The sequence below is a fragment of the Lycorma delicatula genome, chromosome 6, assembly GCF_047948215.1.
Source record: "Lycorma delicatula isolate Av1 chromosome 6, ASM4794821v1, whole genome shotgun sequence".
NCBI classification, from domain to species: Eukaryota; Metazoa; Arthropoda; class Insecta; order Hemiptera; family Fulgoridae; genus Lycorma; species Lycorma delicatula.
This window is the reverse complement of record NC_134460.1, coordinates 111,995,100-112,017,220: the sequence shown is the minus strand read 5'-3', so window position 1 is coordinate 112,017,220 and position 22,121 is coordinate 111,995,100. Positions and strand designations below refer to the sequence as shown.

The window sequence follows — 22,121 nt, the reverse complement described above, 5'->3', positions numbered from 1 at the left end:
GTAGATAATAACTTTATGACTGAAATAATTTTCAAGTATTCTTTAAAATTTCTTTATTATTTTACCTATAATGTATATATCAACCTGGTTCTGGACTTGAATCATAGTCAGTCTTAACATTTACTAAAGTCAAATAAGTTTTATCGTTATATAAAAAATATAAGGATAGCTGTGATTGGTAACCTACAGGCAATGGAGTAATTAAATAAATAAATATTTGATAAGAAGAGCAGTTATATAAAAATTGTTAAAAAACTATGACAGCTTTTATTTTAATAACAAAAACGCAGTTCTATGAGCAGTTGAAATAATAAATAATTTATCAGTCGTGTAATAAAAAAACTTACGTTATTTTTATGTAAAGATAGTCATGTATGTTTTATAAACAAACAAAAATGATATTTCCCTGTGTATTTTGCTAAATAATGAAAAATCTTTCAAATTTTCATAATACTTGGTAATATTTAAAACTGTTTTTAAAAGGTAAATATTGATGAATGATGATGACTTTCTTCCGAAAAACGCTTCTCTTAGATTTTTGTTATAAAAAAAGGAGTTAGTTTCTTAAGTAATCTGTTACTGTATAAAGAAGAAACTGGAGAAAAACTCGAGCTTCATTCTCCAGTGTTTCGCTATTAAATCAATCTCTAAATTAGATTTCAGAAACTATTTATACTTGAATATTAAAGATATTCTTTATTTCCTTATAAGTCAGTGAAAGTAGTTATCCAAGGATTATAAATTTTTGATTCTTTAAATCTATGTCATTTTCTAGTGGTGGAGGATCTATTGAAAGACGAGGTGAAACGTAAAGGGGTCCCACAATTTCTAGTGAACATTCAGGATCTGATGATCTCCAACCAGCAAAACCTAAAACAGAAAACATATTTTTCTAGTGGTAATGTAAATCCTTATAAATCTGAAGAAAGCATAACTGGAGAGGAGTAAGTTTTCAAAATGTCGAGTTTTATGGAGATTGATAAAACTTTTGTAAAGAACATACAATACATATTATTAAGAAACAACACTAACTGCTTTGAAATACTAAAATGTACATACAGCTACTCAAAACCACTACATTGAAATGTATCAAAGCTACTAATGTGTGCTTCTGATGCAACTAAAGATTGTGAATGAGTGAGAATAGTGTGTAACCTTGCCCACTACACATTTTTAAGAGAAAATGAATTCTGTATACAGCAGAAAGAAAATGCAGATTAAAAGCCATACATTTTTGATAGTAAGAACTTTTTTTGTTACTGTAAATATTAAGGAAGAAATCCTTACTGCTAAATTGATATAGAAATGTAAATGATAATTTTTAGGTAGCTGTGACTAAAATATTTTTGGCATAGGTATGCGGCAACCCCATTGCCCAGACATTGCAGATAGCCTGGCTGAGTGATTCTTGAGACAAGGAGTCCCTCCCTGAGACAAGGACAGATGAGCAGGTAGAATAGCAGAAAGATGAGCAGATGAATAGGTAGGGCAACCTATTGTCCTTAGATGACAAATTGCCCCAAAAGGTGGAGGAATCACTGAAGATGGTCAGTGGGATTGGGATACAGAAGGCTATGGAAAAACACTGCATTAAAAATCCAACAAATATTCCCAGGACAATCATGGCAACGATGATCAATATGAAATTGAATGTTGAGTACATCTCTTTTCAGGACAGTGGTGAATAAAATTATAATCACCAACATAATAGCCAACATTCACAGAGCGGATAAGTCATAAGAAGGCTAATATTATTTGTCAAGGTCATCACTGTTTGGGTATATGAAAATGTTGAGTAATGTGGAATGTTAGATTAGTATTTGTGGTGTATGTGATTTTGAACTATAATTAAAAATAATAGTTTAAATGTCTACATGCAATTGTAATTTGTGCATAAATATGTATTATATACTGTGTGTGTTTATGCGTGCTGTATCTACCTGAAGAAAGCATTGGTACTGGACCAGAAGGCTTTAATGATAAGGATGGAAATTCTGAAGTTTTTCTATGATATTTTAATCTTCGTTTTTCTATAAAATCTTCATCTAGGTTTCTTTTAATAGCTTCTTCTCTGTAAATCTGTTATAAGAAGATAACTAATTAAAAAAAGAAACAAAAATTTTATTACGGGTACTGTAAAAAAAAGTATTAAAATAAAAATAGGAAAATAGCTGTACTAAGATTATTGTTTTTATTAACATGCTTTTAAAATGTCAATGTAAAAAATAATTTCAAGAAGATAAAAAACATGTTTCCATTATGCAATGTTGCAGTTTCTAAATAAATTTTTGCACTTCAATCTCTAATTTTGCATTGTCTAAATAAAAAGGAAAAAATTTAAGGAATTTTAATTTAATGTATGTTAATTTAAATTTTCTTATATAATATAATTAATAAACTACTTTTCTTTTTTGTCTTCTAATTAATTATTTTTTTAAAGTTTTATTAAGGTTAAGCTTTTTGTATTCAGTAAGAATAATTAAATTCTTTCACAACATTCAATTGTGTTTAAGCAAGATAAACTAATTCCTGTTATAAAATTGTGCTATTAATACATTGTACATAAGGCTAGACGGTGTGAATAACTGTGTATTTTTTCTTACAGTGACATAATCTTACACTGACAAGTGTGATATAATAATGAGATTATATCATGTAATGGTTTGTTAATGCATGATAATATACTAAAAATTTACAGATAGTTGAATTTTGTTTCTTATTTCTATTCTAAATTGTTTTTTGATTTTTATTCCAACCTAACAAAAATATTCATCTTTTTAAAACTAATTTTACTTCTTTGTACGAAGTAAAGGAAGTATTGTGATCGTGAAAAATTTCGGTTTTCAGATTTGAATGAAAATATCCATTTTGACCAACCCTGAATCCATTTTGATTAGTTTGGAAGCACATCAGTTCGAATAAGAAATCATCTTTTTTTTTTAACTTTTTTATTAATATATTTTTTTATTTCTTTTTTTAAAATTTAAATATATTGATTTATTGATAATTATTGACCCATGATTGTAAAAAAAATTGAAAAAATAAAATTGTAAAAAAATATGAAAAAAATCACAAGTTAGTGAAATAAAATTTTATGTACTTTTAAAAATTTGTATATATAATTTAATAGGCATTATTACATAGTTGTATATGTAATAGATTTGGTGAAACATCTGATTATTAATTAAAAATTATAATTTAGAATCATATAATTTTTGGATTTTCTAGTTTAATTTCTGTTTTTATTTTTTGTAATTTTTCTGTAATTTCTGTTTAATTTTATCTACATAAAGTTAACTACTGAGTGATTGAAAAATAGACCCTCACAAGAACAACATATACACTGAGGCACACATACCCAATCTTTAATATAAATTGCAAAAAATTCTTATCTTTTAGTTCATTATTCCTTTGATATTGTTGGACAATATTCTCCGTAAGTCGGAGTTGATCATCATTTTATTTATTTGTTTTTTGTTGCCAATCATTTAATTGCTCTTTGGTCTAATATAGTTCTTCTGATCTTAATTTGTGTACACGCTCTCTAGTTTTCAAATTTTCTTTGTCTATGTTCATCATCCTCTTTTAATCTTTTTATTCTTTCCCTTGTCTTCTTCCTCTTTATATTTATCATCTTCCCTTAATATTTTTATTCTTTCTTTGTTGGGAACATTTTCTTCTATGTTATTCTTTCTTTGGTTTTAAAATTTTCTTCCTCTTCTATTCATCATCTTCTCTTAACTTTTTTGTTCTTTCCATGTTCTTAACATTTTCTTTCTTTTCATATTCATCTTCTTGTCATTGTTTTTGAGATATATTTCTTCACGTTATCTTTCTTTTTCATTTTTGATTATTCACCAAATAATCAATAATAAAAACTGAATATTTTACACTGTAAGGTTGAAATTAACATTTGTAACCACTATACAGGAGTTTACTAAACGGAATAGTGTAATTATTATTAACTGTTATTTATACGACACACCAGAAATCTCAAAATTTTGTTAATTAGCAACTCACGAAGATATGAATAATATTGATCTAGTAATATGAGTAATAAACAGACTTTTACTCTATTCTAATATTTCATGTAAGATTGTTGAATTAATAATTTTATAAATATTTGATGTAATAAAAACTAATATTTCAGCAATTTTGTAACTGTCTACTTTATTAAAGAATTGGAGGATCGTATATCACTTTCAAATGAAATAGGTTTAATTGAAGTGCAACAAAAAAAGTGTATATGTAATTTAATATGTGTACAAGGAAGTGCACATCAGATTTTTAAATTTAATATTACATTTTTTTCCATGTATATTTATTTTGTTATTCTATACTTGGTCAGTATACTATCACTGTAAATAATCAAATAGTCTGATATAATTCAGTTGAAGCATTTGGTTCAATTGAGAACTGTCAGTGGCATTACTAGTATATGATGGTTCTCATGACAATATCAGACCGTTTTGACACCTTGCTTACTGTTTCAATGGGCAAGTATACATATTGAAGCAGGATTTTCATGTGCATCAGATTTTGAAGGTTGTTACGGTACCATTTTATTAAATGTATCTCTCTTTCTCTTATGATTCAGTTTGTTTTTTTTTTTAAATTGTATTTTCAAGGTGGAATAAGAATGAAGAAATGTTTTTTAAAGTTAGTTATGGAAAACATATGCTTATGTTTAAAGTAAATAAAAAAACAGCATTCATGGAGTAAGTGTACAATAATTGAAATTAAAAAAAAAAATTGGTACTCGGCACAAGTGGTTGAGTGACAGTTCTTAGTAAACCTTTCTGTTCACTACTTAATTTTTATTATTAATCATGTGTATGAATTATTGATTTATTATAATAATATAAATTGTGCTTTTATATTAGAATATTAGAATTCTTCAGAACATGTATATCAATTAAGTTTTTTGAAACAGAGAAAAAATTAAGCAGCATTATGAATGTTTTAAAAACAAAGTTCTGGCTTAAATAATTAAATGGAAATGTGTAAGTAATAATGTAAGTTTTACTTTTTGTAAATTAGAAACATAGAAACTCTTTATATCTATAGAAAAGAGTATACATTCATGAAAATTTCTGTGAAAGAATATATTTACAATTTAGATAACTTTGATTGGGTGAAGGAATGGGGTTTCAACTTTAAATCTGTTTTGCAATTCCTGAAATCATTAGCTACCACTGATAAAATAATTACACTTTATTCAGACTTGGATATCACCTATTGGATCTTCATGCTGCCTGCTTTACAATCTTCACCAAACTATGTTTTCTATCTAATCTATGTTCCTTATATTGCTTGAACATTTTTATGTTTAAAGTTTAGTATGTTTATGGGTGAATATATTTATACATTTCATATTTTTCCTGCAGTGGTTGCTTGTCTTTATTACAACGATATTTATTCTCTGCAGTTTTCTGAAGCAACTTTTTTTCTATTCACTTTCTTGTTTTCTCAGAGGATACTTTTTTTTTGAAGATGGTTAGTTGTCATGCTTCTGAATATTTAAGAAGAAGCTATAGGAAAATCAAAGGCTGTGTTATTTCATTTTAAATATATAAATTGAGCAATTTGCTGCTTATTCAGTGTAGTAAATATAACTAAAATAAGAAGACTTCTTTCCTGTAATAATCTAAGTTGATGTATCTAAATTTAAAAATAGCTATATGCTGGTCAGCCCTATTTTGTTGTAAGAAATTTCATAACAAACCTAGAAATTTTATTAAAAAAATGAGTATTATCAAAAATGGTTCTACTGGAATAAATAAAATTAAATATGAATAAAATATTGCCAATCTCTGTGACAGAGTGGTAGCTACTCAATCTTTCATCTTAGGTTCTGAGTTGAAAACCCAGTCAAGAATGGCATTTTTTATTTGCTAAAAATTTCCATTTCCATATTTCTATCCACAAGCTTGTTTGTAAGCTTCTGTGGTGAATTAATTCATCAGTCAAAAAAAAAAGTTAACTTTGTTACTTCTGAATGTATTATGTATCTTACAATTAGGAAATAGTTAAATATTTGTTACTAGTGGCAAAATGTGGAGCACCTGGTCAGTTAAGCACCTTTAGTTCAGATTTTAAAGGTCATGATAACTTTACCTAGTTGTACAATAAATCCCTGGATCAACTCCTGTTGGAGCTACTATTTAATTCCATCATTCTTTTCACTTATTTCTTAATAAATCATTTGGAATATAATCTAGCCTATGGATTAGTAAAATATTTCAGAATATTGTAATGAACATGTATCCGTGTCAGTTTTTCTAAGAAAAAAGTAACTTAAAAGTATTCTGAAATATTATTTTAATATCAGATTTACATTTACTTTTATAATAATAATATATTACTTTACTGTTAAATAATAGGAAAATCATTGTGAAGAACCTTTTCTATTTCTTCATGTTTCATGAATCCCCATTTTTCTTCCCAAGCAGCTTGTGCAAACTCTTGCATCTTTATCATTTCTTGACTGTAAAAAATAAATAACTTTAATTTATTATTGAACAATAATGAATAATTGAACATGGTAACCATTTATTAGATGGACGTAATAAAATTATAATATATAATTATAAAACCCCCTTGTCAACAAATGAACAGTTAATTATTACATTTAAATATGTATGTCTGTCTGTATGTGTGTGAACACTCTTTGTCTTGATTTTGATTTTGGATTAAGATTAAGCATTGTTAGAGGATCACAAAAGTACATGAATGGTCATGATCAGTCCTTGTATTCACTTCAAATTGTCATAAAAATTAAAATTTTATATTAATTATTATGCAATTATGGTATAAGCTATCAATTTGGTTCAACACACTAATGTAAGGTTTACTAAATATTTATTTATAAATCATGTATAAGACCCCAAAACGGCAGAAAACTAACGTTTTAATAATTGAAAAAACAAAATATGCCATAAAACCACCAAAACATGAGCTAAATAAATTATATAAATGTAGTATATATAGGACTCCAATAGAGATTTATTAAAACCGTCACTTAAAGAAATATTAAAAAATTAAAATTAGAAAAATGTGTAACTTTTTAATTGCCACAGATACTGAAAAGGAACCAATATCATATAAGAGTATAGATAATGATTAACATAATATGTGAGTGCTGATCACCACCAAATTAATGGTAACATGACCTAAGGGAAAACATAAAAATAATCCCTTGAAGACTTGTAACCGTAATTTACAATAATGATATTCAACTAATTATATTACAGTGACATATTAAATATTAAAATTATATATGTATATAAAATTATTTGTGTGTGTGTCTGTCTGTCTGTCTCTGTGTGTGTATGTGTGTCTGTGTGTGTGTATATATATATATATTTAGGTTGATCAGTCAAATATAATATGTATATATATCTCCAACCAGTTTTCCAGCTAGTGCCGGGTCTGGGTGTGTGTTTAGGTAAATGCAATTACTGCTACTGGTTTGTTAGGCCTGATGCAACTGCATATGTTGTATAATGTAAGGGTAAATGTATTGGTAAACATGTAGTCTGGAACAGACTTAGGTTGATCATTCCTGAGACGTGTGATTAATTGAAATCCAACCACCAAAGAACACTGGTATCCACAGCCTAGCAGTCAAATCCATATAAAAACAATTGCTTTTACAAGGTCTTCAACATTAAAACCCTCGATTAAAAAATCAGTTGATTTTGCGATGATGTGTTTAATTACTAGGTTACCCCGGTGGGTTATTAAAATTATATGTATATATACATATATATATAGCAGTTTGCATTAAATCAAACAATAATATTCAGATATATTATGCAAACATGTGATGTGTAGTAATCTGAATTATGTAGAAATTATAGACAATAACTGTTAGAAATGAATTAATAATTGAGAGAAGAGTAATAATAATAACAATAAGAATATTTGTCGGGGAAAGTCTTATTAGATTTTTCATTGATAACCGGTTTAAAATTAAGCTTATAATAATAAAAAAACAATTAAACAGTATTATCAAGGAAAATATATAATTTAAAAATAAGTACCTCTGTTGAAATTTCATATTCACTCCAGGAATATGAAAGTTTTCTATTAGTCTATGCAGACAAAAAATCAGATTAGTGTTAGTTTATAGTTTCTAGTATTGTTTCTGAATTCATCTCAATTTTTTTTTGTGTGATTCTTCATATTTTTATTTTCCCACAATACATTCTAATGAAAATAATACTGGCTGATTGAATTTGAATTATTTGTGTTGTTACAGATTATGATTACATTTGGATATTTTTCATTTTGAAACTTGCTCAATATGAGTATTCTATTTCTATGAGGTATTTTGTAAAACTTGATTCTATTGTAGTGCCTGTATGTTTTCTTTATATATAAGGTTGATAAATAACAAGCAGTTTGTCTAATCAACTCTGTAATGCAATCACAGCATTTTAAGTTTTATATGTTTGGGTTGGTATGTTTTTCAATGAATGTTTTGTTAGTTTCCTACCATATCTTGTGTTCACTGTTATTTTGAAAGTAACCTTCTGTACTTTAATGTTGACAACTTTTATAGGTAGGTTGATGTATGTTAGTATTCAGTATTTTATATTACTATTTACATTTATGATTTTATTCTTTATTTTATACACAGGATTTAATCTATAAGTGTCTATAAGTGGGCAGCCATTAATTTGTGTCAAATATTTTATTTTATGGAGTTTTTCAACGTACTTATTGGCTGACAATGTGGGTGTATTAGGTAATGATAGATCAATGTTATACACTCACTTTGATCTTTTTGTTTGTTTGTAAGAAAGTTTCATGTTTGTGTTATGTGGGATAGCTAAATACAAATGAACAAATATGTTTGTTATTTACTTTATTGGATATGATGAGATCAAGAAAGTTAAGTAGTTTGTTGTTATTCTACTGAATAAAATGCTGTTTTAGTAAGGTGTGAAAGATCCTTTAGAAGAACAGTTTCACTAAACATTAATTGTAGACTAATCATTCAGATTTTTAATAATTTAAAAATATTATATTCATCTTGCTGTCTGTTTCAATGAACTTTTTAGAGTATTAATTCAGCTTTCAGACTTTATTTTAAACTGTAGATGTACATTTAATATAAAAAATTCACAAATTTGAAACTAATTAATGCTGAACTAACTGTTTAGTTAAATAAACAGATAATAAAATGTAATGTTTAAAATATTAAATTTGCATCTGTAAGGACATAAACTTAGAAATATGACAAATCTAATGTCATCAGTTAAAATTTGGAAAATATTGAATTGTTTATTTTGTGTTGTTTAATGTTAAAATTGATTTCAATATAAATAATTCTAACATGATTTACATACTGTTTTTAATACTTACTATTTTCCATCATTTTTTGCCAGATCTAAAGCATTCCTTTTTTTATATGATATTATGTCAGGTTTTTGTTTCTGATTAGTTACACTAGAAGCCATTTCTTAAAAAAGTATAAAAAAAATAATTACTATATCTATAATCATTCACTAGTATAAATAAATTAATAATTATGTGCAAAGTAATACTCATAGAATATTATAAAAGTTTTTTTTTTATAAATGATAATGTGTATTGAATTAATCGCAAACTAAAATGAATAGTTGACTATTATGAAACAAAATTGGTCATATAGTGTAAAGACAAAAGTGAAGTAAGTAAGTTAGCTTTACCTTCTGGTTTATTGATCCCAGTAAACTAAACCGTTGTCAAGAGAGAGATACAATACAAACTCAGTCAGTTGAGTTGCTGGTGCTTTATTGTTGTCTAATACATATACATATATTTTCACATATATATATATATACACACACACACACATCAGGCATTCACAGTTACATACATACAATTATATTAAATTATATATCTAGTTAGTTATTACTTCATATAGCTTATAAAATTGATATACTTAATTACATATCTTATATATGTATGTATGTCTGAGCTATAGAAATTAAGAAATTGTAATTAATTTTAATTAAATTTAATTTAATTATAACTGATTTTGTTTTATTGTAGTTATATGATTATTATTTACAAAATGAAATACATTTTCATCCTAGCATAAATTCGGGATTGATTAATTATTTTTATAGGAACATAATGAATTTACATAATACATAATGTAGATACATAATAAATTAATTACATTATGAATGTATATATATCTATGAGATACAAACCATACTGTTATTATTTACCCTTCACTTTACAGGTGGATTACTCTGCTAAACTGTATACCACAGCAAATATTTGAGAGCTCCAACCAAACTGTAGCTAGATTATTATTTATACGTGATACTTTAAATTTATTATTTTGGGCCATTATCCATAAAAGTTTTAATATGATGTTATGAGAAATAAGTTGCTCTTGAAAGGCAATAGTCATGTTCAAGAACAACAAACACACCATACATGGCATATATTTTGGACTCATCAGTAGTCAAGCCTACCAAAATGCTGTTAATATTCAGCTCCAAAGTGAGATATTTTTCTCTGTTCATTAATATGATCTGGTAGCATAAAAAACATCATTGTATCAGAAAATGATTCTGACTGGTGCCAAGTATACTTCAGGTACATTGCATATGTTACAGCTGCAAGAAAGGCTGGTTCAGGCTGGTAAAGCAACAAATTAATGTAGTTCTTTATCTCATAAAACAATGAATCATATTATGCTACCTCTACTCATTTGGAAAGGATTATATTTATTTTTTAAAAATTAAATGCCAAAATTTTTAACATGTTTTCAAATGTTAGCTGCTTGTGCTTAGTGTAATGATTAACATGATGGCTTCTAGATTTGTTGTCTCAGCTTTAATTCCTGATAAGCATGTGGGATTTCATTCATCTCTTATCCTTCTTGTTAAAATATATATACGAGGTCTGTAAATAAAGTAATGAGACTGGTTCAGAAAAACTTTTTATTTACAATCCAATTATACATGGACTCCTCTGTCACCCTCGAAAGAGTTTCCTTGGGAAGCCATGCAATGCTCAAACGGTTTTCCCACTCTTCATAGCACTTTTGGAACTCAGAAACTGGAATATCCTTTATGTGGTTGGTTAGATTTTTTTTATGTTTTCTATTGTTCCAAAATGGTGTCCTTTAAAGTGTTTTTTTAAAGTGAGGAATAGGAAAAAGTCGCAGGTACTCAACTCAAGTGGATAAGGTGGTTGAGGAACTACAGGAATGTTTTTCTTTGCCAAAAACTCATTAATTGAGAGTGCAGTGTTACAAGGTGCATTGTCATGATGCACTATCCAGTTGTCTTTGATGGATGGTCTCACGCGGGCATTTCTTTTCCGCAGTCTTTCAAGAATTTCTCGGTAAACATATTGATTTACATTCTCCCCTCTAGGCAAAAATTTCTTATAGACAATGCCATTACTATCGAAGAAACAAATTAGTGTGGTTTTGATTTGCTCATTTTTGGGACATTGTGAGTTTGAAGTGTGCCACACCTTGCTCTGGTGTTTTGTTTCTGGATCGTACTCAAATATCCAAGATTCATCACCAGTAATAACATTTTTTAGAAAATCAGGATCAGTTTCAATTCATCCTAGAAGATTGTGGAACATTTCCACCGTGTTGTTTTTCTGTTCAACAGTGAGGGTTTTTGGGATCAATTTTGCACAAACCTTTTTTATGTCCAATCGATGTCAAAATTTGATGGACTGTGATACGGTTCAAATTAAATTGTTCTGCAATCATTCTGACAGTTAATCGCCGATCGTACCATATCAAGTTTCTGATTGGCTGAACATTGTCATCACTTTTTGACATTAACGGTATTCTGGAGTGTGGATCATCTGCAACTGATTCCTGGTCATCTGAAAATGCTTTAAACCACCTGGGCTCATGACAGAGCATCATCTCCATACACTCTTTTCAATTTTGAAAAGTTTCAGTAGCATTCTCACCGAGTTTAACACAAGACTTTGTTGCACAATGGTGCTCATAATTAGTATCGCTCATTTTTGTAACGCACAACAAAAACTCATTTCACGAAAAGTTTATTTGCATCTCATGTGGCAACAATAGACTAAAAATATTAATACCGAATATAAATCAGCTGCCCATATAACCATATGTATACTATTAAATTTACAGTGTTGCTGCTTTCGCTGTCAAAATAAACTAGTCTCATTACTTTATTTACAGACCTCGTATATACTGTAAGCATGTTCAAGGTTATAATGATAACCGGGTAGTAGCGTCTCGGCCTTTCACCGGGAGGTCCAGGGTTCTAATCCCGGTTAGGCATGGAATTTTTCACACACGCTACAAAACATTCATCTCATCCTCTGCGGAATGAATTACTTTCCCGGAGGTAAAAAAAAAAGGTTATAATGATAAACTAAAAATAAATTAAATAAAAAATTATAACTTTTTCAGAAGTTTTATTTTTTGAATCTTTAAGACTATATTATTTTTTAAGCTGGGATTTGTGTGTGTATGTGTGTGTGTGAGAATGGTGATAAAAGAATATACCTGACCTTGGTGGGTATAAAAGCACAATAGGTCTAATCAGATTTGAATCTTAGGTAAATTTTGATTTACCTAAATGGTAATAAATAGATAATTATTAAATTTTTTTAAATTGCACACTATTTTTTTATTTATTGTGAATTTGGGATAAGTTAGGAGAATCATGTTTACTGTTACCTTAGAAATAGCTTTTTATTATGATATTATTCAAAACATTTACAGAATTCTTTCTCTTACCACTCTGTTAGATTATAGAAAGAACTTTCTTTCATTAAATTAAAAAAATATAATAAAAATCATTTCTAGAGTTAACAGTACAAAAATTTGTATACACATTCTTTTTATAGTTTAAGTGCACACAAAGAAAGGATTTTTTGAGACTAAAGGGTTAAAGTGGAGTAACAACGAAATTTAATATTTTTTAATTTCTCGGTAACAAATGAAGATATCAATGTGATTTTTGGTGTGAGTAATATTCATGGGAATATCTAAAAACCAATTTCTGTATTTCGAAGTTCAACCTTGAAAGGGGTAAAAAAAGGTATAAAAATTTTGAATTATGATTGCAATTTCCCTCATTTCCTGTACTAAAGAGATATTCAGTAGATTTGGACTTACAAATACTCTTTAGATAAATACATATGAAAACTATTTTTTTTTATTTCGATTTTTTTAAGGGATGCGACGGTGTACGGGTGCGGAAGCTCAACCAATACAACCACTGCCACTGTTACTGTTTGTGCGACGCCCCTGGCTGCACCTGCCTTCGGTTACTTGGTTAAAAACCATAAAATAAAAAAAAAAATTGACCGCGACGGTAAACACAAGTAAAAATATAGCTTGGTCGAAGCCGCGACGGGGATGCTATATATAGTACTTTTTTAATTATTTAATTGTTACATGATGTATATTCATATTTTTTACTACTCACATTATATTTAAAAAAAACTTTTATTTTAAATGTAATCAACTTTATAAAAACAAGAAAAAAATTAATGTATACTTTTATTTAACTTCCTTTATCTTTATATATATTTTTATTTTTATTTATTTTTTTTTTTTAAATAAGAAACTTTTCTTGTTTTCCAGTTTCTGTTGCTCGTTATAATGGAATATATTATTCTAAATAGAAATCTTGATACTTTTATCTAAGTTCTCTTACATTTTCTTTTATTCTACTATTCTACCTTTACATTTCTTTTCTATTTTATTTTTTGTTTAGTTAAGGTTCTAAAGAGCTGTCCTATTTTATGGCACCGTATCTACTAGTAAGGATTATAGTGTATAAGGTCGTCTAGTTTCTTTTCGCTTCAAGTATTCCGCGATCGAGACCGCTCGTGTTTTTAAAAAATTTTATTTCTATTTATACTGGCATGAGTAGTAGGCTATATATATGTATATATATATATAAAGCCGGAGGGAGATGAAGCGGTTGTGTTTTCCCATCTGCACCTTGGGACAGCTGACCAGTTGATCCATCATTATTGTCATTATTGCTAACCCTCTCCCTTTATCATTTTAACAATATGTAAAATATGTAATTCTCTTAGGGTGGCCACTGTGACAGACGACTTAGTATTCTGTTTAAAAAAAAGTCTTAGGAATAAAAAAGAAGGCTTGATATGTTAGCAATTAGGTTTTTTGTAAACGCAAAACGCACTCGTGTATTGTGCGCGCGCGCGCACGCACACACACAAAACTTGCTACGCAAACGCCAAGTATTGCTGTGTAGATTAAATATACCGATGTTACGTTTTTCATAATACATTTTAGTTCTGTATTTCGCCTGTATGGGAAAATTTCATTTTTAAGTTTTTCCACCTTAATTGTTTAAAAAATACTGTATTTAAAAAAAAAAAACGTAGCATTCAAAAGTTGTTTTGTTCAAGCGGAAGGAGATGGATGTTGTAATATTCATTTTACGAAAATCTAAATTTTAGATTTTCGAGGTCAGTTTTTTTTTTTAATAGGAATTTATTATTTTTTAATTGGATATATTTTTTTTAACGTAAAAAAAACAACTCGAATTTTATCTGAAATTATTATAATGTATTTTATATATTTAATAATATAATTTTTAATTGGTTCAACAACTCGAGAGCTATTTGTCTGGATATGATGTGTGTAAATTAAATTAAAAAAAAGAAAAAAGAACTTGATTAGTAGTAAATAAGTATATATTTTCAAGTTTTCAGAAATAGCCACTGTAATTTCCTATTTACTTTATTAAAAAAATCATGATAACAAATGGTTTATTACTATTTATGAGAATTAAGGCGGTTCTTGATATGTGTTATCCTTTTCTTTTCTTTCCTTTTTTTTTGAGATGATGGGAATCGACTGCTTTGATCATTTTGCCGTACGAGGATGGACATTTTTAGCGTATAAAAATGCCATGCCTGACCGGGATTCGAACCCATAACCTCCGGGTGAAAGGCTAACGACGAAAAATTTCATTTTTTATGAGTATCCTGTGTAGGTTCTGTGAAGCAATTTTCCATTCGGTTCCTTTATCGATCAGAACTTAGAGTTGAAGGAAAGATTAATAAATAATGTGTAAAGTATAAATATTATATAAACTGTGCTATATGTAAAGTTGATGAATCTGGTTTAAGTAGTTAAACACCATTGATGAGGCGATGCGAAATTTGATTAGACACTATATATTGCTATTTTAATTCGTACTGAAGTAAACTTTTGTAAAAAAAAAAACTAACCCTGTTTTTCAAGAACATTTGTGATTAGTGTAGTTACTATTTCTTTTAGTATTTGATCTAATCCCTTCTAATATAATCCACCATTATTGCAGATTTATATTTCGACAACTAGCTCATGCATATAGACTCATACGGCGATATCAACCCATCTTGGTATAAATTCCCATTGTGATCGAGACTTTCATGTTCATACATATTAAAGATATTCATATAATCATAGATACTCCCTCACATGTATCTACTGTGGTTTTATGTATGAAACATCCTTAATTTCACGAAAATACAATTATCCAATCTATTATTATTTTTTAATCAAAAAACCTGAATTCCATTGTAATTAACTTCAGCCACACCTGAGACTTGCTGTACTCCGGTTAAAATTATTTAAATAATATATTACATATAATTAAAAATATAATAACTGTGTATAAGTTTTCGATAAATACCTTTATCCTATCACAGTATTTTTAATTTATCTATGCGCATAATATAATTACAGTAACGGAACATTGCCAACTGTATATTTTCTGCAGACGTTATTTATTTCTGAAAAATATACGTAATACAATGGATTCAGTACTTATTCCTATTTGCTTTTAAAATATTTAAATTTTTATCAGAACGTATATTTTTACATATAACTACTGAGCAATGTAATAAAATTATTTATTTTCTATCTGCCATCACCCTTTTTAAAATCAAAATACCTTAAAAAATAAATTATAAATTAATAAATATAAATATAATTACCCTTTATTTATATTTTCTTGGAAAACTAAAATTTATATTTATTTAATATGAGCATTATTTCAAGTATCTTTACCGTAAAAATAATTTTTCAGTGTGGAATTTTTATTGTTAAATTTATGCTTGTTTAATTTGTATATCTCTCTTAATTACCTGAAAATATTAACTTTAAAAAGAAATTATTTTACCTTTCAGCTTTTAATGCTAGCAAGTTAATACGTTTAAAAATGATGCAACATGGAAATTTTTCAACAAATTGAATATTAATGCTGCCGTTTTTTTATCTCCTTGAACAAGTTTATGAAACACTTTGTGTTTATGAACAAGTTTATCTCTGGAACACTTTTCTGAATTGTATTGTTTTTAATTTCGAAGTTAATTACCGCCAATATTATATAAGTGATTCCATGATGGATAAATACGTTATTAATAATTGCTTAAAAATTTTTCATTTACATATACGAGCTGATACGCTCGGATTTATTTTCTTTAAAAAAAACAATCTGCGTTCTTGTCAATAACCCGTTAGGGAACCCTAAATAAAAGTTCCAAAAAAATATTTCGAACGAATATTGTTTAATATATTTGCTTAATTCTTATTCCCTGACATTTTTCTAAAAATAGATTTACAGAGAGTAAAAAATAAATAATTTTTTTCGCAAGGTGAAGTAAGAAACCGTCTCAAAATTTCCAAGAAATCTAAAAAAATCCATTTACTGGTAAAATGTTACACTTCAGTAAATAAATCTTTTATTCTGATCGGTTTATAATAAATAATACGTGGCATTGTCATGTCAATATTGGGTATATGCTATTCCACGGATATAAAAAATCTGATGTAGAACCAAATAATTTCCTTGTACGCCTAAGTTACATATACACATGTTTTGCTGCACTTCATTTAAACTTATTTCATTTGAAAGTGAGGTACGATTCTCCAATTCTTTAATAAAGTGGACAATTGCTGAAATATTAGATTTTATTACAATCAAATATTTATACAATTATGAATTCAACAATCTTATATGAAATATTAGGAAGAGTATAAGTGTCTTTATTACTTGTATTACTAGATCAGTATTATTCGTATCTTCGTAAGTTGCTAATTAACAAAATTTTCTAATTTCTGGTGTGTCGTGTAAATAAAAGATAATAATAATTAAACTATTCTGTTTAGTAAACTCCTGTATACTGGTTACAAATGTTAATTTGACCTTACGAAATTCAATTTTTGTTCCAATTTTTATTATTGGATTATTTGATCAAAAATGAAAAGGAAACAATCATACTGGAAAAAGAAAGATAACATGAAGGCAATATATCTCAACAAAAAAAAACGACAAGAAGCTGTATATGAAGAGGAAGAAAATGTTAAGAACAAGGGAAGACTAACAACATTAACAGAGAATGATGGATATAAAGAGAGAGAAAATTTGAAAACTAGAGAACGTGTACACAAATTAAGATCAGAAGAATTAAATCAGACCAAAGAGCGATTAAATGATTGGCAACAAAAAACAAATAAACGAAATAATGGTCAACTCCGACGTAGAACCTTGTTCGACAATATCAGGAGTAATGAAAAGATAAGAATTTTTTACAATTTATTAAAGATCGAGCATATAGGCCTCAGTGTTTAATGTTCTTGTGAGGGTCATTTTTCAGTCACTCTATAACTTTAATGTAGGTAAAATTAAACAGAAATTCCAGAATAATTAAATATAATTAAACAGAAAGTAAACTAGAAAAGCCAAAAATAATACGATTCTAAACTGTAATTTTCAATTAATATTAAATAATCAGATGTTTCAATAAATTTATTTCATATACACATACGTAATAATTCCTATTGAATTACATATACCAAATTTTGAAGTACACAATTTTTTATTTCACTAATAACTTATTTTTTCATATCTTTTTACAATTTTTTTTCAAATTTTTTTCAATCTTGGATTAATAATTGTTAATAAATCAGTATATTTAAATTAAAAAAAAAGTTAAAAAAAAGGAGATGAAGTCTGATTTGAACCAATGTGCCTTCCCTTGCAAGATCCAAATATTTTATTACTTAAAATTTTATTTGGCTATAACTCTGGAACCAATGAAAATAAGTACCACTTATGATATATCGTTGAAAAGCTCTTAATGAGAGCTTATTACTGAGTTATGAAAAAGTCCAAAATCCAAATTTGTTTTGGATTGTTGGGTTTTTTGAACAGTCTGGTTCAGTCAATTGCAATCAAAAGGAGAGATGTACAACTATATGTTACAACACTTCTAAATCCAAAATTTCAACATCATACGGTTAATCGTTTTTCAGTTACGCGAGATACATACACACATACATACATACATACATACATACATACATACATACATACATACATACATACAGACGTAACGCCGAAACTAGTCAAAATGGATTCAGTGATGGTCAAAATGATATTTCTGTTGAAATCTGAAAACCGAAATTTTTCGCAATCGCAATACTTCCTTTACTTCGTACAAGGAAGTAAAAAGAACTACTTCAGCATTTGTCTGCATGGATCAAATGAAACTCGAAAAATATCACGACCAGAGCAGTGTCACAAAATAAACAATTAATTATAAAATAGAATAGAAGTGGCTAAAGCCATTACTAATAATTAAAAATATAAATAAATAAATTAATATTAAAGTAAATACGTGAATATACTAAACGTATAAGATAATTACAAAATAAATTACAATTCAGAAACCATTCTCAGCTAATAAATCATAATAATCTTTTTTTAAGCTTAGTTTAGGATTTGAAATGAAAAAGAAAACTCCTAAGGAAAATTACTTTTAATACTACTTTTGCTTGTGTAAAAATGAATTCGGTTAGTGTAAATAAAAAAATAAAAACAACCATATGAATTTTTATTTTTTTTTATATATGGAATGAATAAATGCAAAGATTTATTTTTCACCAAAAGGAGGCGTTCCATTGATACCAATTTTAAGTGTTGAAAAAAATAGTTAACATTTCAATTGTACAAATTGCTTCCTCTGATTAAGATAAGTTTATTCTGCAAATTTCGTTGAACGAAGTTTTGCTTTTCATGCGTAATCGCGTAGAGATTGCAGAGAGACGAAATTTACGTGATAATTCGAACAAATTGAATAATGAGTCTTTTGTACAGTTTTATATGAAATGCGAAGATAATTTGAAAATAATATGCTATCTTAGCAACTTACAGACAAAACTTTATTAAAGTTTGCAGTTTACAGATAATATTCGGTATGAAAAATTGCTTCAATTGGATAATTGTAAACATTAAAGTTTTGTTTTAATCATTGATATTTCATGAAAAGTTGATAAATGAAATTGAATAGAATAAAATTCAATCTTTTTCCAAATTTAATTTTTGGGGACCAATAGTTAACTTACTCTTATAGAACAAAATTTAGTCGGTAATTAAAATTTTATTGCCCGTAAAAGATCGTTTAAGTTTAAAACTTACTTTTCATCAAGTAAGAGAATTATCTAAATAAATTTATGGTTGAAACGTTCTTAAAATTTAAATAAATATCATTGTAAAAGATAAATAATGTTACAAATATATCGATAACTTACCACGCAAGTGATGAAAATAATCATCAGTAAACTTTTAAAAAATTAGGTGATTTTTATGAAGGATAATTTGTATATAAAACTATCATAATCGCAGAGATTGTAGGCGTACAAGTTACTCCTTCAGACTGACAATTCCATCTAGCATACTAAGAAAATTGAGAAGTTTCCTCTTATGTTCTTCATTAAGCCGAATATATTATTATAAATCAGTATGCCAAGCCCAATAAAATTCAGGTAATAATCCTGTATGTGTCACTGTTGAACCAAGACTGGCCGCCCTGGTTCAGCTGTGACGCTTACTGTTCAAATAGGACCGGTTTTAGCGAAAAAAGAGTTATTTTAGAAAATTTGATTAAAGTAGGGTTTGTTCCATTGATTTTTCTTTTTATTTTCAGACTGCCAGCATAAATCCAACTCTTAGAGAAAGCCAGTTTGTACGAAATGGTAAAATTTTTTTTGTTAAACTTTTATTCTGTTAGAGGTTTTTACTTCCCCGTATAGATATTGCTATAACCCACCGGGTTGGTCTAGTGGTTAAACTCGTCGTCGCAAATCAGCTGATTTCGAAGTCGAAAGTTCTAAGTTTCAAATCCTAGTAAAGGCAGTTACTTTAATACGGATTTGAATACTAGATCGTGGATACCGTTGTTCTTTGGTGGTTGGGTTTTAATTAACCACATATCTCAGGAACGGTCGACCTGAGACTGTTTAAGCTACACTTCATTTACATTCATATATACCATCCTCGCTCATCCTCTGAAGTAATACCTTACGGTGGTTCCGGAGGCTAAATAGAAAAAGACAGATGTCGCTCGCTATAGCTCTGGAATGGGAAGTATTATAATCGGTCCAATTTGGGCATATTGGACCGTTTTTAACAGGATCTTGGCGTTTTGACACCTAAGGAACCCAAAAAATTAAAAAACCGGATGGAAATTTTCCGAATGTTAATATTCGTATGTACATGTGTCTGTTCGGTGTTGACCTCTAAATCACCTTATATCTTTAGAACTATTGGGCCGATTTTGACCAAATTTGGTCAGATTACTTCTATGTATGAGGCATTGTTGCTATTACATTTTTAACTTAAAAGGCCCACGTAATGAGACTGTAGAGCAAGGTAACCCTCAGTATCTCGAGATTTCGCCTAATTAAGGTCATATTTTTCTTAATCGCATTTGTTAACAATTAAAAAAATAACAATATTTGCAAAAAAGGTTTTTGCAAAATCGCACCCCACCCCAAAAAATGCTTTAAACTATTGCTGTGTTGTTGTGACATCACAAGTGAGGGATAGAATTAAGTAAACTATTAATTTTTAAAATGTAAAAAGGTAACTCGGTCTGGCTGGGTCTCGAACTCGATCGCCCGGTTGACTCAGTACCTAGTGCATTAAGCCTCGCGGTTACACCAGTCTGCCGATCGTACAAGCGAAATTTGTTTTATGTAAGTTGTGAAATTATATTAGTGCTGACCGTCGCCGCTAGTACCGTCACACCCCTGCGAATTAAATATGATATGCGCGCGCGCTTTAGTTAGAATCATTGAATTAAATAAACGAAAAAATATCATATTTAAATAAAATAATAGATTTTTAAAATTAAGTGGTGTGTGTAAGTCGTGCATCAGAAACAACTGTTATCAACTTTTAAAGTTTTGTGATTATTTCATTTGATATTATTTTTCTATATGATGGATTTTTATAGTTTCTTCTTTGCATTTTTTTTATTGTATTCTTTCGCTTAAATTTGTATTATTATGAAAATGTTACGAATTATGAACTTTTTCGTTATTTTTATTATTTAAAACGTTTTCTATAGTATTAGGTAAAGCAGTGAAGAGATTATATATTAGTATTTAGAAGCTCATTACAGAGTAATATTGTTTTTGCTAAAGAAAACCGTTTAATTTTATCTTAAATAAATTCGGGGAAGTTCTTTTAAATGGTTCAGTAATTCATTAAAATTAACAACGGAAGTATAATAAGGTCCTTTCTTGTAAGCCGAATTTTTGTGTTGAGTGACTCGAAAACATTTCTGTTTAGCTGGATACTTCCATCTATTAATAATTATTTATGTATATTTATTATCTTAAGAATAAGCGACTGCTCTTTTTAGGAACGATTGCGTATTCATAAATAATATTTAATAACGTTAGCAAGCTGATTAAAACTGTTCAAAGCAAAATATTTCGGTCTAATTTTGAAGCAATTGAAATTCATTTTGATCATCCTGCGTGAATTTTTCATCTAAAAAAATACCGAAATTTCGCCCTACAGGCATCAGAAATACTATCGCTATGATTAATGGGAATTCTAACCGTGCGATTAGGAATTTTACATCCACCTGAGACGCTTTATGCAAAACTTTATCCGTATTTAAAGTTAATTAATTACTATCAATTCGGTTAATAATTCTTAAAACTGCTAAAGTAGAATTTTCTAATTCTTTTAAATACCTTCGGGTATTGATACCTCGTAATCTGCAAAGATGGTAAAAAAACTAAGCAGATCATTAATAAATAATAAAAAGAGGACTCT

General features: G+C 28.1%; 1 protein-coding gene and 1 long non-coding RNA gene across 2 annotated transcripts in view; one reads left to right on the top strand and one right to left on the bottom strand.

Moving 5' to 3' along the window:
* LOC142327012 (uncharacterized) overlaps nt 1-22,121 on the top strand; it is a 273,168-nt gene that overhangs the window by 17,022 nt on the left and 234,025 nt on the right. The gene's annotated exons all lie outside the window — the stretch shown is intronic.
* LOC142326519 (uncharacterized) lies at nt 612-9,487 on the bottom strand. Its single transcript, XM_075369097.1, has 4 exons — nt 9,373-9,487; nt 6,403-6,487; nt 1,941-2,079; nt 612-870 (listed from the first exon to the last, which is right to left on the bottom strand). Exons 1-4 carry the CDS (start codon nt 9,465-9,467, stop codon nt 725-727), a joined length of 465 nt encoding a protein of 154 aa, XP_075225212.1. The 5' UTR covers nt 9,468-9,487; the 3' UTR covers nt 612-724.